Source organism: Sinocyclocheilus rhinocerous, unplaced genomic scaffold (genome assembly GCF_001515625.1).
Source record: "Sinocyclocheilus rhinocerous isolate Xijiao unplaced genomic scaffold, SAMN03320098_v1.1 scaffold2584, whole genome shotgun sequence".
Classification (NCBI taxonomy): Eukaryota; Metazoa; Chordata; class Actinopteri; order Cypriniformes; family Cyprinidae; genus Sinocyclocheilus; species Sinocyclocheilus rhinocerous.
Genome location: NW_015652145.1, coordinates 119,292 through 145,695, shown reverse-complemented (window position 1 = coordinate 145,695; position 26,404 = coordinate 119,292). Strand labels below are relative to the sequence as shown.

Sequence of the window (26,404 nt, the reverse complement as noted above, 5' to 3'; positions counted from 1 at the left end):
AGGTGCTCCTACATTTTTTAAATTAGGAGGACAAGTGCTCGTAATTACGAGAAGAAAAAACTGCTCTTAAACTGGGTGTGTGACAGGTATGGCTGTGGAATGGGGCTTGGCTGAGGGAAAATTTTCAGTCAAAAGATTTTTTATTTTTTTTGCTTTAATCCCTGTCTAAACCAATATATCAGTGGATTTTGATGTGAGACCACAACAGGGGATGGACTTTTTCACTGCAGGAAGCATTATTATGGACTCGTATGTTGGCCGGAAGCAATGGTTTAAAGTTAGAACGCATTAATGATGGATTTGTTTCTTACAAACATGCAGCTTTTCTCTTCACAAGATGTTAATTAATGCACTGTGGTCGTGGATTACTTGTGGATTATTGTGATGTTTTTATCAGCTGCTTGGACTCTCATTCTGACGGCACTCATTCACTGCAGAGGATCCACTGGTGATTTTGGATGGCCTGTGGCTAAGTACATTTTTCAGCAGATTTTTATTTTTGAATGAACTATTCCTTTAATATATCACAGTGACTAAGATGTATTTACTGTTTCTCAGCTCACCTTGATGCCAAGAAAGCTGGAGACCTTTCAACTCTGTTTGATGTTGGAGGCATTGTTGGTATGTAGTGTTTTTATTTTATTTATTTTATTTTATTTATTTTTTTTAATGTTTAGTATATACGCATGTGACCACTTATCGGTTAATAATGACACAAATTGTGACGTGTCTAATAACACCCCTTTTTAACAAGTTCATATTCATCTTGACTTGTTTAGGACATGTCATACCTTGTATTTTCATATTAATCCATGTTTCAACATCACTCAAATATTTAAATGACGTGAAACTGTTCTGTCCACTGCTAACCATGCAAATATATCTAATGTTATCAAACTGCTATACAGAAGTTTGGGGTCAGTAAGATTTTTTTCCCCTTTATTCAGTAAGGATGCTTTAAATTGATCAAAAGTGACCGTAAAGACATTTATAATGTTACAAAAGATGAGAAGTCTGCAACAATCAATCATGTTTGTCTACCTCATGTTTACATAGAAAAGCTACGGAAGAGCAGTGCAGAGTGATGAAAAAACAAATCACGACCCTTAAGTATTTCTGTGTTTGTTTGTGTAGGAGGGATCCTGGCTGGAGTGATCTCTGATAAGATGGGAAAGAGGGCCACCACTTGTGCTGTGATGCTTCTGCTGGCTGCGCCCACAGTATGTCATTCTGCTGATCAAATACAGGAAGCTTGTGCATTTAATGACTCTTCGCTGTGTCACTTTTATCTCGCTATTGACAGTGGTTTGTGTGTGTGTGTGTTTATATTAGCTCTACGGCTTCTCTATGATGAGTCAGTTTGGCCTGGGTCCCACTATCGGTAAGACATCCAATCCTAATGTTGCCTTTCAGTGTTACATAAGAGCTTTTGACCACTGTTGCTTTGATTCAAATGAGAGAATTAATGAGATTAACAGTGGATAGCTGATGCCAACTTTAATGTGCTATTATATTTAAAGAAAAATGCTTGGTAATTATGCGGTCTGATGTTTGCATGTTATTTGCTATAAAGGCATGCTGCTGGTGTGTGGTGGTTTAGTCAATGGACCGTATGCTCTCATCACAACAGCTGTCTCTGCTGACTTGGTGAGTGTGTGTCTGCTTTGTATCAGGTCTAATGTGTGTTTGCATAATAATTATGCTTATACATGTCACATGCTGTTTTTTTCTGATGGATTATTATTATTATTTTTTTTTTTATCTATAGGGTACACACAAGAGTCTGAAGGGCAATGCCAGGGCTCTGTCTACAGTTACAGCTATTATAGATGGCACTGGATCTGTTGGTAAGAGTGTTATAACTGCTATATCTCCAGCCACTCATTGATGTTTTATTGTGGTGCTGTCTCATGTAGAGCTGAGAGGGGTCACTCTTGCACCTTTCATCTTCTGCAGGTGCTGCAGTGGGACCTTTGTTGGCAGGGTTGCTGTCCTCACAAGGCTGGGATCAGGTCTTTTACATGCTCATGACTGCAGACTTTTTAGCACTGCTGGTGAGTTGAAAATAGATGCCGACTGCATTATTTCAGAGGTTTGAAAGCATAGTTCAAATAAAAACCTTAAATGTTTTTTTTTTTTTTCCTGAAAACCCTATATGCTGCTTTTTCCATACAGTTTTTAGAGACTATCAAGCTCCTAAAAGAATCGAAAAACACCATAAAAGTAGTCCATACACCCCATGCACATTTCAAGTCACCTGAAGCCATGCAATCTGAGAAACAGGCTGAAATTTGAGTTGTTTTGCACGGAAGGTTTTCTCAAATCTTATTCTCCATCCTACATTTTCAAAAGACTTGCATTTTGGTCTGTTTCTCACACATAGTTAGTATATAGTTTCAGAAGACTTCCAGACAAGTTCTAAATAAATTTATTTAATAACAAACACTCTTTTAAATAACCTAAAGTAGCTAAAAATGTAGATTTAAGCTGACATTTCTCATATTATTTGCCGAACACCGCAAGCACTTGTCGGAAATGTAATGCCCCTTACCATATAAGGGGCATTACTGTTACTGTTAAATACTGTTAATGCCCCGCGCGCGCACACACACACACACACGATGTGCAAAACTCCGCATTTGAACAGTCAATAGCAAATACTTAAACTAATAACAAAACAGTAGCTGATTCAGAAGCGCCAGATTGTCATAGCAAAGTCAGAATTACCTCCTCTCCTAGGTTCACGAAACGGTCGTCCATAAAATGCATTGCTGTTCTGTTGTAAGTGATCTTAAAGATTCCTAAATGCATCTACTTTCGGAAGGCCAAATAAAGTGCTTTTGCTTTCGCCTAGAAACACACAGCGTCTCCCTGACATGGCTGCTTCAACACTAACTGCGGTTACTGAAACCACGCCGCCTTTCTTTGCGTGCACATTTGGGCGGCATTATGCAAATATTTCCACATAGTGACGTAGATATGTGGGGGCGTGTTAGAACGAGCCGTTTTAGGGGGGCGTGGCAGAGTCTTAACTTTGATAAAGAATATCTCTTTGGTTTTGAGACTTTAGTCTTTGCAACTTCAGGGATCTTATCTATGCACAATCAGCTTGTAACACTCCAAAGAGAAAGGAAAAATTGAAATCGCATCATATGACCCCTTTAACAGCTGCTGTTATTATTTTAAGAACCAGGGTTTTAATGGTCACACAATGGAATTTTAAAAGTGTGATTTAAAAAAATTTTTTATGATTTCTTTTTTTTTATTTTTTATAATGAATATACATTTTTTAGTTATGTCAAATTCAAGTTCTTTTCTGAAAATGAGCAGCTTTGTCAATACAACAGAAGTACCAATAATATCTTATTCGTAATGCTTATTTTATTGGGGTTTTTTTGGCCTTTTTGGAGCTGGACACAAACGGTCACTATCAATTGTTGTATGTGAACATAGAATAGAAACTAGTTTTACTTCCCCATAGAGAAGCAAGTTTTGCGGTGAATACAGTTTGACAACACCGTACACTTAAGACAAGTGATAAATTAACTAAAGAATTCACACACAGTTATGACATCCAAAAAGAATTAAACAAAAATGGTTGTATGCTCTTCAGCTTTTACTGAGACTTGTGATGAAGGAGCTTTGCTCTCATAGGAAGCGGCCGGGAGTCTCTGTCGAGTGAGTGTTGTTTTGTTCTTGTTCTTTAGTTAGTTACACTTACAAATCAATGGCCAGTCAGGGGACCTCCTATCTTTTATAAATACAGTTTTGATGATAAGTCGTTTTGTCGGTTTCTTTCTAGACTGAAGGAACATTGAGTACTTTGCACTAACTGAGCGAGAGAAGCAGTGACGGGCACTGGATATAAATGTTCATCTCTCAACAGTTACAGTATGTTATCTGACCACTTCCTACCCTGGACCAAAACTTGACTGAAACCTGTGCTTAGTCCTCAGTTTTAGAAAATGGACTGTGCACAGAGACATTTCATTTCCTTTTTCAGATGAGAAATCATCAGTTTAGGGTGAAGCAACTTTAAGGAAATATTTTCTTACAGAATATTTTTCTCTCTAGTTCATCATGAAGATTCAGTCTGGACCTACAGCTCTGCTTGCATTGGTCCTTTGGTTGTACTCAAACAAATGAACGTGACCTCAATGCGAGATCAAGCCTAAATATCCCTCCAGTTAAATAATGCACAATTGCACAACCAAAAGTAGCCTCCCTTTGCTGCTAACAAGGGGAATTTCAAATAAATGCAGTATCATTTTTACTCTAGATCCCCGCCGGGCACACAGCACCTTCATTAAACACGCAGAACAAATGTCCCTGTAGATAGTTCATAAATCCATTCTTGCATGAATTGTCACATCGAATTGAACATGACAATTTATGTAAGAATAGTTTAAGAATGATTTACACCGAATTTTGGTTGTGATCGTGTTCCATAAACAAGGCCCATAGAGCGCATAGCCGATTGTCAGTTTATTTATGTATGTGTGTGTATATATATATATAAATGCTAAATCTATAATATATTATAAATCTCATCTGCCTTTCTATAAACCAAAGCCAATCCTGTTAGTTGTTGAGAAAATGTTATATTTGGACTGTTTTCTGTGTCTTACTGTGGTGATGTTAATGGTTCTTATCCTGTGTTTATATATGGGAGATCCACTAGCCAATTATGACAAATTATTTTATTTTATTTAATTGTATATTTATTTATTTTTTCACTGCAGGCCTGTGACTTAATGAATAAATGTTGTGTTTTGAGTCAGTATGACGGAAGGTTAGCAATCGTGTTTATCAGACCACTATTCATTCATATACAAACAGACTTCAAGCTGTTCTATATTAATAATATAAGATATATCAACATAATAATTTGCTTTCTCTGTAGGATGCAGTATGAAAAATTTAAAATCATTTCCGTTTCCAGGTTTAAAATGTTCCCATCAAGCTCGGTTTGTATGATCTGTGAGCAAACCCAAAGCGTCTCCTTGATTATAATTGTATGTGCGCATTTAGGACCCGCACCTGCCTCTGCAGCTATAAATATTTAAAGTGTCTATTTGAATGTTCAGGTTACTGTAGGATTGTGTCGTTCTGCAGAGCTAGAGGCACATGTAGATGCTTGCTATAAAGCTGGACCTCTTATGTAATCATACGTGTACATTTGCTCTTACAGGACGACATACTCTAGGTAAATGAATGTATCTGTATAATTTATGGGTAGTTCCCTGGTGTAATGAGAGAAAATACATTGTGCCTTCTTTCTATTGGTGATTTTGTATAGGGATATGTCATGGGAGTGTTCATTTGTAAGTTATTATCAGTACCTTTACAGAATCCTGGAACAAATAGAGTTTTGGGAATTAGCTGTACTGTGTTGCTGCGTGTACAAAGAGGACATTTTGAATAAAGCAGACACAAAAGGCAACACATCTTCCTCGTTTTTTGACAGTGCAAGCTATGTGCTTAAAGAATTTTTTTTTAATTATATACATTATAATAATTTTATACACACAGATTCATGAATGCATAAATACAATAAAGAATACTAATATAAAGTATGTATATATATATATATATATATAATATAAAACATTGTATGAATTTATTAGTGATGTCAATCGATTAAAAAAATAAATACAATTTACAGTATAATTGAGAGCAATCTATTTTAATTTTTATTAGACTTTTCAAAAATATCTTCTAATTTAAGTGAACTTAAAATAATCTTCACATAAACCCATTATAATAAATAAACTTCAGCAAGTAGGAAATGTACAGAAATTGAATACAATTATATAAACACTAAATTCTAAATTAAATATTGATGAATCCTTATAGCTATTTCCTATTTTTTCTTTTGTTCTTTGATTAACAGACATCACAGCAGCTGTTAGGTTATTTTGACTGCTTAGTGAACATGATGTGGATCTGATACGCATGGTATTTTCTCACAACTCTTTACCTTTTCTGACTCGCTTCAGGTCTTAAAGGGCCTGTTTTGCTTTTTCTCTGATCAAATAGCTATCCGATCGTGAAAAGACAAGGTGTAAATGCCCTCCAAAACGCTTTCAAGATGGATTTAAATCCGATCGCTCAAACTTCAGAAGGTCTGGGACGCATGCCCCCGATGTTGCAGCTATGAATGCAGTTAATGCAGAATTAAGTAAAATAAAATAATAATAATAATACAGAATTTAATATATATTCAGTGCACTGACCATTTCTCTACAAAGTGATTTTGAAAAATTCTTATCCAGTAGGCCTAATAACAAAAATGAAAATCTATTGTTCAGAAAGTGTAGAAACCATTGTCACATATGTTTTCTGTTTCTTTTACATAAAATAAATATCCAGTCGAGCTCTAGCTCTAGATAATAAGATATTCTACAGACACCGGTCTCATCTTAAGTGGTCAGTGTGAGTCATCGAGTGCTTTGAGTGTCCATGTGCAGGTGACACCTCATCAGTGCACACACACAGACAGGTGGCAGTCAGTCAGTGAGAACAAAACAGATACACTTTCTCTGTTGAAGGGCTAAGTGTTCCACGGTGTGTGAATTCATACATGCATATAATTGAGTATAATGAGCATGTTTCACCGCTCGGGTCATTACAGTATAACAGATGAATCATTTGACTTGCCACAGGGAATCACACGCTTCCCCTGAATGACTCTAGTGCTGAACCCCTGTGTTCATTTTGCCACCTCACCGCCCACAACCCAGACTAACCTTCATGAATTCATTATCGTGTCATCACGTGTATCAGCAGTTTTCACGTTACATTAGGGTCCTTACTGTTATGCAGTAAAAAAGCTTCCCCTGAATGACTCTAGTGCTGAACCCGTGTGTTCATTTTGCCACCTCACCGCCCACAACCCAGACTAACCTTCATGAATTCATTATCGTGTCATCACGTGTATCAGCAGTTTTCACGTTACATTAGGGTCCTTACAGTAAAAATTATTTGTTTTTATTGTTATTTAAGGAATTAAAGAATTCATCAAATCCATTAATAATCATCTTTGTGCTGTTGTTTTCCCACCAAAAGTGACGTCACTTCTAGGAGGATGATGTCATTGAAAGTATAGTTCATTAAAAAATGTAGGCTATTTCTTCAGTGGAGCTGGCTTTTGTACATTAAAGGGAAGGATTAATAGGGAAAGTGATACTGAGCACAAATAAAAAACTGATTACCATTTTTTTTTAAATGTAATACATAATATTATAAAACATTTTATTGAACCCCCCCACCCACACACACACACACACACACACATCGGTTAAAAAATAAAACTGCATGCATCTTGCGGAAGAACATTGTTCTGGTTGTCTTTCGGCTCAATCGCCCGGATGAATGTGAAATATCAGAAATAGCAACATTTAGGCTATTTTCGTTTAACAATAGTGATTCACCGGAAGTTCGTTTTTAATAATCTATGGTCAATTTTTCTCTTTCGTAAATTATGACAGAAAAAGAACAACAACCTTAATATCTTTTCCAACGAGCCAATGTAGGATGGATATGCATGCAATTTCCCGCGAAATCCGTCCCGACAGCTCTAAAATATAAGCCATTAGTATAGATGTATTTTATATCAATATATTTATTTATATAGTGTATTTGGGTAAAGAAGGGGTTTAGAAGATCTAGATTTGCACTCTGTCATTAATAGCATTACAAAATACTTAGTGCAACTTAAAGTAAAGACCAAAAAAAAAAAAAAAAACCTGGTAGGTCTATATTTTGTGTGCGCAATCTGCTAAAACAAAAATAGTGGAATTATTTAAAATTCACATTTATGTTCACTTAATGTTAAAAAGAACACATTTTATTTCCATATTTGGAATAAAAATATTCCAAATATAATGTCTGCTGCTGCATGACCCTTTAGGTTTCACACACTGCATCCTCGCGCGTCCTTGTGGGGCTCGGTTACTATGGAGATCATAAGGAGAGCGCGCGCTAGTGGGAGTGAATGGGGGGGCGACGAGTTGAGAGATCAGTGGCGATGAGAAACACAGTATCTGCGTTATTAAATCCGTTCCAGTTCAAAGAAACGGTCAGAAGTTTATACTAGGGCTGTCACGGCGGCACCGAACGAACGGAAGCCGGTAGTCCAGGGCAGCGGACGGAGAGAGAGAGGAGCGAGATGGGCAGCGCGTCTTCGGCGTATCGGATGATATACCTGGACGTGGATGGACGGACTCAGAAGGTAAAACGCGCAAACTCTCACTGCATGCATGACGGAAAGAAAGCACATTAACGAATAAACTGTTCAGAAAGTTTCAGCTGCTTTAGTATCTGTATAGGATCATGTTTATTATATGACTCTTTTGGTAACATCGCTTTAAAACTGGTTATATAATAATATTACGAATGTATAAATATATATACACCATCATATTAAAATTGTACAAATCCATAAAAGTAACATTTAAATATTGAAGTAAGTCTCTTTTTAATCACTGTATATTTTATTTGTCAGTACAACCTTGAATATTGAACCATGTTACCATTTTATACAGTAAACAACTGATTATTATTTACCAATGAATATTTGAGAACTACAGTAGATTAAATTCAAATTTAGAATTTTTAAATTTACATGTAGATTGAGATGGAGCAGTTCAGTTTATTAATGCTTAAGCTTTTTCTTTACCTAAAACATCTTCAAAGAAAATTAAATGAAACAGCCAGAAATGACTGACTGATTTGACTATATGGCTCTTTGGAGATTATTAATGTTACATTGTAGCTTTTCTATTTTTGCATTTACTGTTCACCTATAACAAAATTTTTAAGAATTCTAGTCATATGAATCATTTTCACTGATCTGCACTTGTTAACTGTACATTTTCACTCTTACTGTTATTCACACCCTCTTTTTAATGACTCCAGGTTGCCTTCATAAAACGTTTTATTAGTTTTTACACACAGAGTAGCCAGTATGTGATGCTTCACCACATTATAAAACTCACGCTGGGTCATGTTTTCGGGAAAATCTCAACTCTGTCATGAGGTTGTAAGTGAACAGCCGGTCTGATAGCCTTTAATAATGTTTCTAATTAATAGATCTGGTATGGTTGAGATATTATCAGTTAAATTACAGGTATCCAAGTGACAATCAGTTTCTAGTTTGTTGGTCACACTTTATATTAAGTGTCTCAACTACTACTGTATGTGCTTGCACTTTTTAAAAAATATCCTGTTAAATTTACAGTGAAATAAATAGAGGCCAGAAATTCACTGGCAATGTTTCAGGGATTTCATCAATTGACGTAATGATATACGTCTACTTGAACTACCTAAATTGGCTTTTTATCTCAGAATGTACTGATAACCACCACAATAATACAGGTGGTATACTAGAAAACCACATGATGAATCAGAGTTCATCGTAAGTGACCTGTTCATAAAACATGGCCAATACAGACAGTGCACAGGGTCATACGCACAAACACAAGATGCCATCAGGGAAACACACCTGACATGAAAATAATGCAACAAATATTAATTACACTTCTGGAAATATCATTTTACAGTTTTGCACTTTAAATTATATGGTAATTCATAGTTTTAACTTCTAAAGACCATACATTTGACAGATTTTACAGTAAAATTACTTGTAAAGGAGTCTTTCACCATATATAGTAGTAGCTTTTTACTATAGCATTTTAAGTTTTTTTTTTTTTCTGTGAAAATGAAAAACCTTTTTTACAGTGTGCATTAAAATGCATGACATGATATTCAGTTCTGCTTCTACAAAGTGTCACTGTAAAATAAAAGTAAGCTTAAATACTATTTGTTACTAGTATACTATTATAATAGCACTTTTTACAATGGGGTGCAAATTATGATGCATGCTATTTCTGTACGCGTGTGATTACATGCAGTGTAACAATACATGCATAAACTAATATAAATTGGGACTAAATAATTGCTTGCACCAAATTAGTGTGTTTTGCATACATTATTAGAGTCATACAATGCTTATGGTGTTATTCTGTTTGTTACAAATGTCCATCTGCCTGCCATTGTTCAGCCTTGACAATGGGACAAAAACAAAAATAATCAGCATTTAAAAGCTTAGAACACAATGAAAAACAAATGGACATTTTAATGAGCACATCTGTGTGTATGCATACACCCACACAGTGTATACGACAGGAGAAGTGGTGAAATATCATTTTTGTTCTAGTGCAACTGCATGTCTTCAGGCTTTTTAGTGGGTATTCAATTACAGCTCTACAGTCCTGAAAATACTAGAAACTTCTCAGAGAACTGTATTTAGATGCTCCACTGCTAAAATGAAACTATTATAACAGAGTTTTGCACCGTGGTTGGTGGTACATCATTTTATCATCTCTATTCTCTAAGGCTGTTAGTTGTGGGTTTTATGTTTCATCTTTGACAAAGTGCACAATTAGTAGCCCCTTTTTTGGACACTAATAAGTATTTCTCATATTTGAACTCAGAACCTGCAATAGTATTATGGAACAATTCCCCAGTTCTCCCTCTTTCTCCCACCCTTTTGCTCACTCTCATCTGTCTTTGCAGCTCGAAGTCTTATTATCGTTCTCTCTCTTTCTCTTTCCCTCTTCCTTCGCTCGGTCTGTCAGCTGCACCCCCCTCATTGTCTTTTTTGTGTTGTCACCTGTTTTTGCTGTCTTGTGCCTGCTGATGATAGATATACATGTGTTGTAAGTGGGTCAGAGTGCTCAGGGTCAGGACTGACACTACATACAAATGATGGACGACAGCACTTGGCCTTGGCTGTGTGCAGAGTCTCAAATAATCGATAAACTATCAACTGTGATGGTCAGCATCATACATAGAAATTATGAAGATAACCATAGTCGCATTGATTCTGCCTTGTAGGGTGATTTTTAACGGTTTTTAAAGCAATCATTATAGTTTTAAAGGAGGGATTAAAAAAAGTTTCAAATATTATTATTGTTATGTCTGTAATTACTTTTTCCTTTTTTTGAGTTTGCCACCCACCCAGCATTTTTAACTTCCAATTTAAAAAAAAGTGTTATAATCTTTGAAATTGTACTTTTGTACTTAAAAACAACAACAACTAGTCTACATATTTTATGCATTGATGTTGCATTCAAGCCTATAATTTGAGATTTCACAATGCAATTTATTAATGCTTAAAGGTATTCTTTATCTCATAAAATGTTTAAAATCTTAAAGAAATTTACTTTAAAACTCACCTTTTCAAATGGAATTCTTCAGACTGATTTCACATTGTCATTGATTCTGCTATATATATATATATATATATATATATATATATATCATTATAGTATTAAACAATGGATTAAAAATCATCAAAATGCATTATTATTATTATTATTATCACTAATTACCTTTTTACTAATTTTGACAGATTTCTGTTATGATCTTGCCACCCACCCAGAATTTTTAACTTCCCCTTTAAAAAGTGTTAAAATCTGGGAATTTAGAGTGTAAAAATTATATTTCAATCATTTATGCATTTATGCCTAAAATGTAATAATTTTATAACAAAGAACTGCTGTCCCTTATAATGGTGTCATTACCATCATGCCACACATTTTAGAAAAATATTGAGGTTTTGCAAAATTCTCTATATTTGGTTTTGTTGGAATGAAAATGAAAAGGGAGCCTTTTTCTGCCAAGACATCAGAGAAACCATTTGAAAATCAGAAACATCATCATGGTCTGAGAGAAGCTTTATTAGGTGTCATTACCAACATGTTCAGTATTTGATCATTTTTATTCGTAAAACAAATTTATTTTAAGTTCCAAGTGAAGTGACATGAACTGACATGCAGCTTATTGTATTGGCAAGTCCAAGGCCCCAAAATGTCATTACCATCACACGCCATTATCGTTCCACATGATATTAAAAATCCACACCACCATACCAAAATCCACAGGCTGATCAAGGTCATGATCAGATCGTTTTATCTTTAACATAGCATAAAGAAGTTTTATTTTTCAGGATTTTAAGTCAAAAGTGGCCCTAACTGAATAAGCTCAGTTTATTTTAGAGACACTGATCAGACTTTCTGTTTCTTTTAGGTGGTTTTCAGCCGTTTCTGCAGCCCATGTGATATAAAAGAGTTATTCTGCACTGCCACAGGGCTCTCCAGGTACAGTACGATATATGTGAGTGTGTGTGTGTGTGTGTGTGTAATTGAAGTGTTTCCACTTTTGAAGTGCTCCCATATTTAGAGAATGTATCTGCTGCTGACAGGAACACAACCATCTCCCTTCTGGACTCAACAGGAGCAATGGTCTCCATTGACCCCACAATGCCAAACAACTCAGAGAGGTAACATAGCCCTCCATCCCATTTATAAACATAAATCCAATGCTTTTTAGCTGTAAAAGTGCCTTATACACATGCATACCTCTGAATCAGTTGCACACACTAATGTCAAAACATTTCATTTAGTCAGAATCTCTTAAAGGGGTCATATGATGCGATTTCAAGTTTTCCTTTCTCTTTGGAGTGTTACAAGCTGTTCATGAATAGATAAGATCCCTAAAGTTGCAAAGACTAAAGTCTCAAGCCCAAAGAGATATTCTTTATACAAGTTAAGACTCGTCCATGCCCTCCTAAAATGCCTCGTTTAAACACGAAAAGCGGGGCATAGAGGAGCAACAATAATGTACAGTATGTGGAAAATAATGTGTTTTTTTAACCTTAAACCAGATAAACACATTTCATTACACCAAATACACAAAATAATGTTCTTTTTTAGCAACGTCATATGACCCCTTTAAAACTGATTTTATAGCAAATGGTCCACCATATGGTGTTTTTATAGGTAAGAAATAAAGCAAACAAGTCATTTCACTACTTTTTATATAGACCTTTTTTTCTACAGGTTAATTAAAATGGCCAAACTCTTTAGAGTATTTCATCTCTCTTAGCAGTAACTTTTTTGTTAAATACTAAATGTTGGAGAGTTTATAGTATAAAACCAATGATCCAATTTAACGCCAATTTGCAGACACACTCAGGGAAACATAAAGACGTTGTTTAAACATTCAGAGGTGAGAAGCCCAGTAAACTAGCCTACTGTCTGAGCCTTATCTGTTGGTTATATGGAGATCTGCCCTACATGCTAGACAAACAATGGATGGCGGCCAGATATAGATAAAGGGGAAGTTACTCTTTGAGAACCATGTACCCATTTACTGTCACAATCACAATCGACTGCCAGAGGAGTAGACATCTTGGATGGTAATGCTACAGAAAACTGCAGCTCTCATGAGGAGTTACTGGACTGTCCTGTAGGGAGAGGGGACGTGTTTTAGTGTGGCGCCAACTGCTTTGTAACTTCGTTTGTCTGTCCTGGTGTTTTTGAAGGTCACCGTACAAAGTGGTACCAATAACTGGCGGACAACTTGCAGGTAAGTGTCAGATGTTCTGAATGGGATTTCACTTACCCTGAATGTTTTTGTATGTGTGAATCACATCTACAGCGCTGTGCTTTCACTGATAGTGTTTACATTCCGGTTGAAATGGGAAACGGGGTTTGTTTTATTATAAAGACTGAAACAGCTCTGGAGTTATAACTCATATGTTCTCAAATCTCCATAAATGGAGTGTGCGGAAAGCTGCGTGTGTTCACAAGAGCAACTCCATTTTTCATTGTGCGAACACTCCTGCAGCGGGGGTGGACTGCAGTCTTTTCAATTTAAATGTGTTATCATGAGCAGAGAAGTGATTATAATCTTTTATTGATTTCAAAGCAAACTTAGATATACAAGGTCCTTTTTTGGACAGATTCTCTGATTCATCTGCATTCCAAGACTGTTTCTTAGTAGATTTATTGTCAACATAATATATTTTTCTACTTGGCTTTTCAATATCCTATCAATTACGCACAAATACTGTGGGTGTTTTTGGAACAACATACTACCATGATACTGTTTCTGCATTATAGAGTATAGGCTACTACGCATAGTATGCACATTTTCTGTATGCATGGACTACATTTGGCAAAATGTGCTGTATCAGAGCAGACTTTAATTGCAAATTTTGTGAGTTGTTGGTGAAGAAAAAATGCATTCATTCATTGTCGTTGTTTGTAAAAAAAGAAGTACACAAAAAATCTTCCTTTGTCAGTAAATAAAAAAAGACAACAGGAAATATGAAATTGCACAATGTGCCCATTTAATTCCAAACAAAATCACATAAGCATATCAAATCATAATTACAACCTCCAAACGTGAGTAGGAACTGCACTGGAGGGCATGAAGGCAGCAATAGCCTGGTTATGTTGATGTGACCATCTTTTGTTGCTTCACTGGTGTGGGACCCCCAGATGACCCCCACCTTTAAAAAGTCTGCCATTTTTGGCAGGCTTTGTTGAGCCAGTCACCTGAACCTAAATTCCATATAACTAATGACTCTGGAGTCACAAGAAAATGGCATCATGTCAACATTGATTGGCTGATGGAACGAGAGAACACACACAGGACACTTTACAGGTTACTATCCTGAGCTGAGATGTGAAAGACCGCAGACATGGGAAAACACTGGCAGAGTGGCAGAGTATAATGTAGTGGAATCTTACCAATATAAACACTACAGTCCAAAAGTTTAGGGTCAGTCTGATTTTTTAAATGTTTTTGAAAGAAGTCTCTTTTGCTCACCAAGGCTGCATTTATTTAATCAAAAATATAGCCTAGTAAAAACAGTAATTTTATTATAATTTAAAATAACTGTTTTCTATTTAAATATATTTAAAAATGTAATTTATTCTTGTGACGCAAAGCTGAATTTTTCAGCATCATTACTCCAGTGTTGAGTGTCACATGATCCTTGAGAAATCATTCTAATATGCTGATTTTTGTAACATTATTAATGTCTTTGCTGTCACTTTTGATCAATTTAATGTCAGTTTACCATCAGTGACTACGCTAACCTGCCAAACCTCGAGCTGCAATGACTGCCAGCCAATAGGACGTTATTGTGTCTCAGGTCCTTTTATTAGGCTGAACTTTGATCAAGACAGTGAGTGGAGCTACATTTGAAAGTGTGAATGTTTATGAGGTCTCACTCTCTATAATTGTAGCTGTCAAGATTGTGTAAGAAGTCACAGTTTCTCTGATACAAGAGCAGGTGAAATTATCAAGAAAACTGGGATTTGCTTCTTCATCTTCATATTCTTAAAGAATTCTTTATTCATTGTACATCTTTATTGCTTATTTTATTTAGGCTGACAGGAGGAAACACAGATATGTGAAACACTTCATACATCAGTGTTTGGCCATGATTATGGATGTGGCTTGTTTTCTCATCTCTCAGATAAAGAGGAGCTTTTCCAGAATGTTTTGACCCAGGTAGCAGAGCAGTTCTCCAGGTATTATCACCGTCTCTGCTTCTGTATTTTATGTTCAATCTCTCAGCTAATTCATTATGACCTTCTTTTGATTGAATTTTGAATACCTTTTGGTATTGCAAGGATGAATGATCTTTGTATATTTCTCTCCATCTTCTCTCCAAGGGCATTTAAAATCAACGAACTGAAGACTGAGGTGACAAATCGCCTAGCCATGCTGGAGAAGAGAGTGGAGTGTGAGTTTTCAACTGTTTTGTCCAGTGTTTTGCTAATGGACAGAATTCATGTTCAAATTTCATTTCAGCAGAGTTCTAATCTTCACAAACAAGACCATTTCTGAATGCTGCGCTCTGTCAATTACTGATAATTTATTCTGTAGTGCTTCCAACATCAGCAGTGCATTATAGGTGACATTATGGTGAACCCAGTGCAGCATGTAGTATCTTTTGCATTAGGGATCATGATATGAGGAAGTAGATATGTTTTGTGTTTGATTTATATAAGTGGCTCATGTAAGAAGCCTTCCATACCACAGCTGATAACTCAAATAGCCAATGATGGCTATTTATTGTGTGCAATATATCCTATAAGATTTAGCGCTACAGCAGATGATGCCTGTAGTTGACACAGGTCACATGTCATGCACTTGTCATTAACAGATGAGCTTGTTGTGCACAGTGTTTTTTTAGAAACCTGGCTTCTGAGACATTCATTGTTGTTAATGAAGAACTTCAAGAAACACAATAGCATGCATAGAATCTTGAGTGCATCACCCGAAACGTGTCCAGGTCAATCTTCACTCCAAAATCAAAGGAAAAAATAACTTGTATAATATAAATATATAGGCGTCAATTATTTATGCACAATATTTATTTATTTATTTAATTGCATTATTATTTATTTTTATGTATTTTTAATTCATTCATTTATTCATTCCCATTTATTTATTTACTTTTTCATTCATTCATTTGAAATGTGACCTGGGCCTGTTCTTTACAGGTTTTCTTGAGATCCACTTATTTGGCTTCCTGTGTTTTGTACCTCTAACATCTGAAAATTGTCATTACTCTACACTTACTTTGTTTCATCATTTGGCCAACTCTTTTTATCCAAAGTGAGTGACCTGGGGTTAAGTGCTTTGATGCAGGCTAATAATCGTAATAGCGCTTTATGGATATTATGGGATCTCTCCAGTTCATAGGTTACCTATTACTTAACTTTTCTGTTCACTCATTCGCTATCTTCTATTTAGTCTCTTTGATAAAATTCTATGAGAACAATGTAAGTTATTATTTACATTATTTGGTGTAGATTTAGATCTATTTACTTTGTCACTTGCATGCCATTCACATTTATAAGGCACTTCTGATCTTTTCAACTGTATTTAGAAAGGAAAGTTATTCATTAGCCTTTCACACTGTATATTTTAGAAGGCTCTGTACCCTGCTGAAGCGTCATGTGCATGGTGCTGTGTACCATCAGAGTTTCAACAGAACATGTAAAATACAAAATTAGGTCACAGTTTCATTTTTTTTTGCTCTTATTGCTCCTATAAGCATGACTGTCATGAGTTCATTTGTTTAAACATTTGAATATATCCTTGCATATTTGTGTAAAGTAGGTGGAGCTATGTTTTCCCATGATTCCTTTTTTCTGCTATCAGATTAAATTGGGCTGTGCTGGATTCGACATCTATAGCACCCTAAAAACAGATGTTTTGACTTAAAAAAACAACAACTAATAAATACATTTAATGCAACAGTTTGCATTAGCCTTTTTGAGGTTGTGATAATAGGTTCCCTGATTGCATCAATAAACTAAATTGCAACAATACTGATTGTTTTCAGATACTCCTCTTTTCTGTCATTGGCTGGTCAAATGGCCACAAACGCAGCTATTGTTTAAGCCAATGTTGCTGTGTTGGACTGGATGGAATGATCAGTCAAACAGTGCTGTGTTTCAATAATGCAAGTGTTTACATTCCTACGACTTTCTTGTACAAATGAGCTGTCTCTGCACATTATGCCAGGAGGATATGAGAAAGTCATTTCAGGTGATTTATTACTGTGCATGGCCTGTAAACAGAATAGTAGCAGGAAGTCCAGAGATTATATGATGTATATGATTACACTAATTAAATTATACAATGTGAGTGCAGAGGCCGTGTGTCTAATCAAACTGGACAGTACTTTGGCTCGAAATTCATCTATTATTTGGTAGAAGCAGCTAAATTAGACAGCTGCCAACATGGAAAGGTTGTGTGACATATCTTTATCCTCACAACCAAGGTTTGAGATGTAAATAAAAACAGCTGTCAAATAGATGACAAAGCTGCTTGCACTTCAGACCAGCAGGATGGTTTTGGACAATGGAGGGAAACATGCCAGACAGTGACGGGTGTCAAATGTACTTTTTATGGCTCAGCAGTCTGTATAGGAAAATCGTGCGTAGAAAAAAAACTCTGCGGCTGCAACCCATGTTCACCATCTCATTTCCATATTTTATCTGTGTTTGGCTCACTTGAAATATGTAAACCATCTTTTATGTGTCATACTTGTATGCACTATGTGTGTTTCCTCTGTCTCTTCAGTGGAGGGGATGAAGGTGGTGGAGATCGAGAAATGTCGCAGTGACATCAAGAAGCTGCGGGAGGAGATGGCCTCCAGGAACAACAGGTCAGTGACCTCACTTCTTTTTCTGGAGATGTTGGAGCGGCATTTTTGAACTGAATAAAGGCTCAGTATAAATATCTGGAAATATCAGTAGCGCCTTGCAACTGATTTTACATCTGTAATCTGATGTGTTTCCAAGTAAAACAGGATATTTAATGAGAAAAAATGTAGGTCAAGACTGGATTTTATCCTTCAGGAAATGATTTTATTGTGAAAAGTTACATGAAGTCAGGTGGTTGGAAGGGTGAGGGTGAAAAATATGAGTTTCTAGGTGATGTATAAGTTTAATATAATTGTATTTGATAATATAATATGAATAAAAAAAGTCCACTTCAGTGTACTTAAAAAAGTACAGATTCATGACTTTAACACACTTAAGTAATTTAACTTGTAAATGGTGCACTTTGTAATAATTTCAAATTATTACAAAAATATGAAGAAATACAATTTGTATATAATACTAAAGCACATGTAAAGTAAAGTACTTGATTTTAACTGTAGCGTCTTATCGATATTACATTTAATGTTAATATTTTTTAAATGTACAACTTCAACAAACGTGTAATTACAAATATTTTTAAATACATGACGTACACATTTCCATACAAATGACAGTAACGTATATACTAGTTTATGATAAATGCTTGGCAGTTGGCTACATTTTAACCATATTTAAAAGATAGAAGTAATTATGAAATTACATACAAGATGTACTTTAGTCCTACTTAAGTGGGTCAAAAATAAAACACTCTAGTCCAGCTAATTGCATTTAATATAAATTATATACTTAAAACATAAATAATATTAAATTCTATTACTATGTAATTAATTAATTAACTCTTTCCCCACTAATCTTTTTTTTTTTTAAGTTAGCAGCCAGTGCCAGCATTTTTGATCATTTTTACAAATTTCATGGCCCCCAGAATATTTTGTTGTATGAATATCTGAACATGCAATATGTCAAAAGAAAGAACAGAGCTTCTGCTTTTAAACAAAATAAACCGTTTTATTCTAGCTTCATTTAATCCTTTTTTATCAACACTTGAATGAGGTTAAGTCTCATCAAAAAAGCAGCATTTTGAACGAAAAGCTAAGAAATTTTTGTTTTTTTATTTTTTCAAAGACTATGACAGGATCAGATTCAGAACGATGATCAGAATATAGATGGAGTAAATTGAGTCCATCAACACCCCCAAAGCTTGCACAGTCCTACACCACATTTCATTCAGTACTGTTAGGCTGTTTTGATTTATATGCCGTTGAAAATTTGATGATAGCATCAGATACAAGCGTAAGCAATGCTTCTTCAGTTCGCTTGTTTCTGCTTCTTCTTCACTTGTTTTTGGATCTGGAGATTCTGTACTATTTCAGAAGATGTGTGACATCGCCCCCTACCATATAACAGTGAAGTGTCAGGGAAGCATTGTGTCGTAAATGACGGAAAATCCCATCAATGGCGGGAAAAGAGTCAAAATACAATCAAGTGCCCTAAAAAAGTACTCATTTTAAAAACATGCTAAAGTGTACTTCATTTTCACAAAGGAGTAACTATAGCAGGTTATTGATAGCACTGTTCATGCTGCTAGCTTTAATGAGAGGAGAATTAAGAAGCAGCCCAGGTGTTGTCTTAGTCAGCTCTTGTTAAAAATACTAACAGATGAGGTCAAGTCTATTCCCTTTTGAGTCTTAATGAGCTGACATGGCTCTCACAATGCTCTCTTATTAGTGAAGGATCAGATTCTAATCTAGATGAATCAAAGATAACTCTCTTTGAGAGATGTTGACATGGTGCTTAAAAAAATTCAATGCACGGCATGTTCTGTACTAAAGCAACTGAGCTCTCAGTGCTTTTTACCTTTGCAGTAGTTTCCTAGATGACAACAAGAAGTTAACTCCTCGCAGAGATGTGCCTTCATACCCAAAGGTAAAATGGCAGATGTGTTTGTAATGGGTTCCTTTATTATTTTGTGTACTTATTCTGCTTTAATAATATGATATAGGACAGCATATACAGTACCATTTAATTACAGCAAGGTTTGTAATCAGAGTTCAAGGTTTATCCTTTAGAGAGCCACATGGTTTATGTTTAAGGATATATTAAGGAAAGTTTAAAGGGATAGTTCGCCCAAAAATAAAGATAAAAAAATGCTCATGAAATATCTACAAAATAATTACAAAACATTTAAAAGAAAATATACACTACCATTCAAAATTTTGTGATTTTTTAATGTTTTTAAAGAAGTCTCTTATGCCCACCAAGGCTTTATTTATTTGATTAAACTACAATAAGAACAGTAATACTGTTAAAATAACTGTTTTGTATTTTAATACATTTTAAAATGTAATTTATTCCTGTCATGTAAAGCTGAATTTTCAGCATCATTACTCCAGTTTTCAGTGTCACATGATCCTTCAGAAATCATTCTAATATGCTATTTGGTGCTCAAGAAAATTTTTCTATTATTATCAATACTGTAAACAGTTGTGCTGCTTAATATTTTTGTCTAAAAAATTTTTCTGGATTCTTCGATGAATAGAAAATTTCTAAAGAACAGCATTTATTTAAAATAGAAATCTTTAACAATATAAGTGTATTTACTTAATTTTGATCAGTTTAATGTGTACTTGCTTAATAAAAGTATTAATTTTTTTCAAAAAGTAATATATATATATATATATATATATACTGACTCCAAACTTTTAAATGGTAGACTATTTTTAATAATTATTAAAAGAAATGTGTTTTATTTATTTATTAAAATCTTCACATAGCTCTTTTCTGCCAGTCAGGCTTGACTTGTTGACAACAACAAGAAGTCAAGTCACCTTTATTTGTATAGCGCTTTATACAATACAGATTGTGTCAAAGCAGCTTTACAGCGGCAAACAGGAAAATAGTTTGTCAATAATGCAAGAGGATAATAAATTTGTCCATTTTTCAAGTTAAAGTCAGCTCATTGATGATTCAGTGATGTCAACGGCAACAAAAGCCTATAAAAGAAATGTAAAAGTAGTCATTATTGAAATCTCAACAAATCCTATCTACATTTACATTAAGATTGAAAAATATCAATTTCATGTCACTGAGGTTATTATTGTGATTATTGACCTCTCGGTATGTGACTTGGAATATAGTAGATTATGGGCTACATATGGTATTATTTTTTGACGCTTTATTATTGTGTTCACTATAAACTGGAAAAGAGCTGTGTGTGGATTTCACAAAAAAGAGCATACATTTGTAATGACATGAAAATGAGAGTGTAAATAATGATGTGAGTAAATAATAATGAATTTACATTTAAAGAAAGAATTCTTATTTGGGGTTAAAACCGGTATGTTGAACATAGATGTGAATGTGATGTACGCAATGGCCACAGCCAGGCGTTGGTCATCGGGGGTTAACTGAGAGCTCTGTCACCTGCAGTACATGCTCTCCCAGCAAACCATAGATGCCCTCAGAAAACCCACCTTCGACGTCTGGCTGTGGGAGTCCAACGAGGTAAGAGTCTAACATGCCACTGTTCTGTCTTCCTCCTCTTCTCTCTCGCCCTGTTTTCTCTCTTCTGCATCTGTTGCTTGTGCTTGTGTTTGTGGGGCTTGTGTAGTACCACCTCTCACAGGAGACAGTAGAAGCTTTGAGGCAGCCAATCTTCGATGTGTGGCAATGGGAACCTAACGAGGTGAGGATCGGCCAAATGAAAGACGCAAAGTTCTACTGAAGTTGATGCACCAATGCACAAGATGTGTGATAGACACTTGGTGAAAACGACTGACATGCCAAACCACATTTTTTGTACTGCAGAAGATACTATCATCAGTGTTTTGTACTTTAAGATGCTGAGTTGTTTGGAGCATATGTACCATGACCTCGGGCTGGTGAAGGACTTAAATATTAACCCCATCACGCTGAAAAGATGGCTGGTAAGACTATACTATAAAATTATAATCCTTCAGGTCATTTTTTTACCTGAAGAAGGTTTTCTTTTTCCTGAAAATACTGTTGTCACATTGGACTAAAACCTACTGACTTTGCTCACACTGGGTATAACAACTTTTTGGGCGAATTTGTTTCCCCAACCTTGTTACACTTGTGGTGTTTAATCTTTTTGTCAAATTGTTTTCAGATTTTGTATTTCTTTTTGAAACTTGTTCATTGATCTGAACTTATGCACCTCCGTTAATGAGTGAATATTGTCAGAATTATCTACAAATAATGTTGTTGTTTTTTTTTCATTTAAAAACTGAAGTGTATAAGCTCAGATCAGTGCTCTACGATCAGTCAGTTCCAAAAAAGAAAGACAAAACCTGTGCTAATTGAAAGAAAACAAATTGACAAAAAAATTGAGTTCAAGATTTGGTGATAATATAGCATAATGAGAGATTTACAAGCTGGGAATAACAAATTAAATAAAGGATTTTCAAAACAGCACAAGAGATTGTTTTTAAGAATATATAGAGTATATATATATATATAATTTGTATATGTTATATATTTTATATATTAATTGCTATCTATATATCTCAGGCCCCTCCTTCAATAAACGTTTATGTGATTTTTTTTGGTGATTTCATCAGCCTCCGTGCAATTATATGTGTGATACAATTAATTATAATTATATATTTTTGTAAAATAAAATGACATCAAATTAAATAATGATTGCCTCTCTCTCCACTTTCAGCTTTGCATCCATGACAATTACCGGAGTAATCCATTTCATAATTTCCGTCACTGCTTCTGCGTCACTCAGATGATGTACAGCATGATCTACCTCTGCAACCTACAGGTATAGACACTTTCTGTCTCTTCATGTTTTAAAGACACCTCTTTTTTTTTTTGCTCTACAGCAACCTGTTTCTTTAGTTCAGGAAATCTGGAGCATCAGAGGTAGATTTAAGGGAAGTGGGAGGTGAATAAAAGAGACTGAGAGATAGCAAAGTGATAAATGAGTGATGTAAAAGCAATTCTGCGTCTGTGAAGATGCTTTCAGCCTCTCTGTGCTGCTGTTGCCATGGACGTGTATTAAGAGGTCTTTGGATTAATTATCTGAGCTATTACAGGCCGAGCTATTAGAGGACAAATGACTTACTCTACCAGTGTAGGAGAGCTGGGATACGTGTGCAGACCCGGCCTCATGATGACGGTCAACACGCACACATAGAAAGAGTCTTACTCTGCTGTGCTTCTGTGTTTTTCAGGAAAAGTTCACACAAGTAGATATTCTTATTTTGATGACAGCAGCTGTGTGTCATGACCTGGATCATCCTGGGTACAACAACACGTAAGAGCCATCATTCATAAGTGCTTATATACACTAACATTTATATTACCAGTCATAAATATTTCTTACCAGCCATATATATTTCTTTATATTAGCCATAAATATTTATTTTTGCATTATTTCTATTTAATATACACTTACTTTTTGACAAGGCATTTATACTTTTATTCAGCAAGGATGCATTAAATTGCAAGAATGCAATTAAAGACATTTATAATGTTACAAAAGATTTCTGTTTTAAATAAATGCTGTTCTTTTTAGCTGTCTATTCATGGAAGAATCCTGAAAAAAAATTTGTTTCCGCCCAAATGTTCACGCAAAGAAAGGCGTAACTTCTACAAAAAAAGCATTTTAAAAAATCATCCCCCCCAAAAAAAAAATCATACCCCCAAAAAATCAACCCGAATATTTTAAATGGTATATATATATATTTTTGACCCCAAAGCACTGGAATTATTTCAAATGAAAAATATATATATTTTTTTATAATAATAATAATATAAAATAGATTTTAAAAAATAGATTAAAATGGAAAACAGTTATTTTAAATTGTAATAATATTTCACAGTATTGCTGTATTTTTACTGTATTTTAATCAAATAAATGCAGCTTTAGTGAAAAAAAGAGACCTCTTTTAAAAACATTTTTAAAAAATCACACTACCTCTGTGTTTTGAACATTGAGTTATTTTTTTTGTGATTTTTCCTTACACAAGTCATTGTGTTCGACATAACATATGTGCGTGCTGCCTCATGGACAACAGATGCAAGTAAAATTTGTATTTTCGAGTGTTTTGGACCCTGTACACAGCACCATCCTCGCTTTTGCAGGTATCAGATTAACGCACGCACAGAGCTGGCGGTGAGGTACAATGACATCTCTCCTCTGGAGAACCATCACTGTGCCGTGGCCTTCCAGATATTCTCTCAGTCTGACTGCAACATCTTTGCCAACTTTGATCCTGAAGCCTTCAAACAAATTCGTCAGGTGTGCCTCTGGCCTTTAAACTGAGCTTTGTGCACACATACTTAATACATTTGTCTTTGAACAATGAATAATGATTTGGTCTGTTATTTTGTCTCTGACAGGGAACCATCAGAAAGGCGGGGCATAGAGGAGAAACAATAATGTACAATATGTGGAAAATAATGTGTTTTTTGAACCTTAAACCGCATAAACACATTTCATTACACCAAATACACAAAATAATGTTATTTTTTAGCAACGTCATATGACCCCTTTAACACTGTTTTCAACATGTTTGTTGAGCAGCAAATCAGTATATTAGAATGATTTCTGAAGGATCATGTGACACTGAAGACTGGAGTAATGATACTGGAAATTCAGCTTTGCATCACAGGAATAAATTACATTTTAAAATATATTCAAACAGAAACAGTTATTTTAAATTGATTGTGATAATATTTCACAATATTGTTATTTTTACTGTATTTTAATCATATAAATGCAGGTGAAAGACATTACAAAAAAAGCATTTTAAAAAATCATCCCCCCCAAAAAAAAAATCATACCCCCAAAAAATCAACCCGAATATTTTAAATGGTATATATATATATTTTTGACCCCAAAGCACTGGAATTATTTCAAATGAAAAATATATATATTTTTTTATAATAATAATAATATAAAATAGATTTTAAAAAATAGATTAAAATGGAAAACAGTTATTTTAAATTGTAATAATATTTCACAGTATTGCTGTATTTTTACTGTATTTTAATCAAATAAATGCAGCTTTAGTGAAAAAAAGAGACCTCTTTTAAAAACATTTAAAAAAAATCACACTACCTCTGTGTTTTGAACATTGAGGTTTTTTTTTTGTGATTTTTCCTTACACAAGTCATTGTGTTCGACATATTCTACATATGTGCTGCCTCATGGACAACAGATGCAAGTAAAATTTTTATTTTCGAGTGTTTTGGACCCTGTACACAGCACCATCCTCGCTTTTGCAGGTATCAGATTAACGCACGCACAGAGCTGGCGGTGAGGTACAATGACATCTCTCCTCTGGAGAACCATCACTGTGCCGTGGCCTTCCAGATATTCTCTCAGTCTGACTGCAACATCTTTGCCAACTTTGATCCTGAAGCCTTCAAACAAATTCGTCAGGTGTGCCTCTGGCCTTTAAACTGAGCTTTGTGCACACATACTTAATACATTTGTCTTTGAACAATGAATAATGATTTGGTCTGTTATTTTGTCTCTGACAGGGAACCATCAACCTGATACTGGCCACAGACATGGCCCGACATGGAGAGATTCTGGACTCTTTCAAACAGAAAGTGGATTACTTTGACTTCACTAATGAGGAGCATGTTACTTGTGTGAGCTTTCTGAACTAATTTAACAGTATCTGTATTCACCTACAAAAATGTGCTGTGATGAGCTTATTAAACGTGCATGTTTATATCTGTGACAGCTAAAGATGGTGTTGATCAAGTGCTGTGACATCTCTAATGAGGTTCGGCCGATGGAGGTCGCTGAGCCGTGGGTGGACTGTTTGCTGGAGGAGTACTTCATGCAGGTAAAGAAATAGTTCATCTAAAAATTCTCAAAATTTACTCATTCTAAGGCCATCCAATATGTAGATGAGTTTGTTTCTTCATCAGAACAGATTTGGAGAAATGTAGCATTACATCACCTGCTCACCAATGGATCCTCTGCAGTGAATGGGTGCCGTCAGAATGAGAGTCCAAACAGCTGATAAAGTCGTCTTGTCTGAATCAGGAGAGAAATATGCACAGATCAAACACAGTTTACAAGTGAAAACAGTCCAAAACCTCTCTAAATAAATATGTCTGTGGATTTTGATGTGAGAGGACAACAGACTTTTTCACTGGAGGAAGCGATTATGGATTATGGATCCATATTTTGGTCGAAAGCAACGGTTTAACATTGAAACACCTTAATGATGGATTTATTTCTTACAAACACACAGCTTTTCACTTCACAAGACATTAATTGATGGACTTGAGTCGTGTGGATTACTTGTGGATTATTGTGATGTTTTTATCAGCTGTTTCATTCTGACGGCACCCATTCACTGCAGAGGATC

General features: G+C 35.1%; 1 protein-coding gene across 1 annotated transcript in view; it reads left to right on the top strand.

Moving 5' to 3' along the window:
• LOC107713699 (high affinity cGMP-specific 3',5'-cyclic phosphodiesterase 9A-like) overlaps window positions 1-26,404 on the top strand; it is a 37,710-nt gene that overhangs the window by 9,669 nt on the left and 1,637 nt on the right. Inside the window, exons 9-28 of the mRNA XM_016519286.1 lie at window positions 559-621; window positions 1,135-1,220; window positions 1,333-1,381; window positions 1,574-1,647; window positions 1,769-1,847; window positions 1,957-2,054; window positions 12,094-12,164; window positions 12,269-12,346; window positions 13,391-13,434; window positions 15,338-15,392; window positions 15,537-15,607; window positions 17,962-18,046; window positions 19,907-19,967; window positions 21,471-21,545; window positions 21,881-21,967; window positions 22,726-22,830; window positions 23,243-23,325; window positions 24,156-24,312; window positions 25,560-25,673; window positions 25,769-25,873. Of these exons, the coding sequence (XP_016374772.1) occupies window positions 559-621; window positions 1,135-1,220; window positions 1,333-1,381; window positions 1,574-1,647; window positions 1,769-1,847; window positions 1,957-2,054; window positions 12,094-12,164; window positions 12,269-12,346; window positions 13,391-13,434; window positions 15,338-15,392; window positions 15,537-15,607; window positions 17,962-18,046; window positions 19,907-19,967; window positions 21,471-21,545; window positions 21,881-21,967; window positions 22,726-22,830; window positions 23,243-23,325; window positions 24,156-24,312; window positions 25,560-25,673; window positions 25,769-25,873 (1,640 nt within the window). The remainder of the gene's footprint in view (window positions 1-558; window positions 622-1,134; window positions 1,221-1,332; window positions 1,382-1,573; window positions 1,648-1,768; window positions 1,848-1,956; window positions 2,055-12,093; window positions 12,165-12,268; window positions 12,347-13,390; window positions 13,435-15,337; window positions 15,393-15,536; window positions 15,608-17,961; window positions 18,047-19,906; window positions 19,968-21,470; window positions 21,546-21,880; window positions 21,968-22,725; window positions 22,831-23,242; window positions 23,326-24,155; window positions 24,313-25,559; window positions 25,674-25,768; window positions 25,874-26,404) is intronic.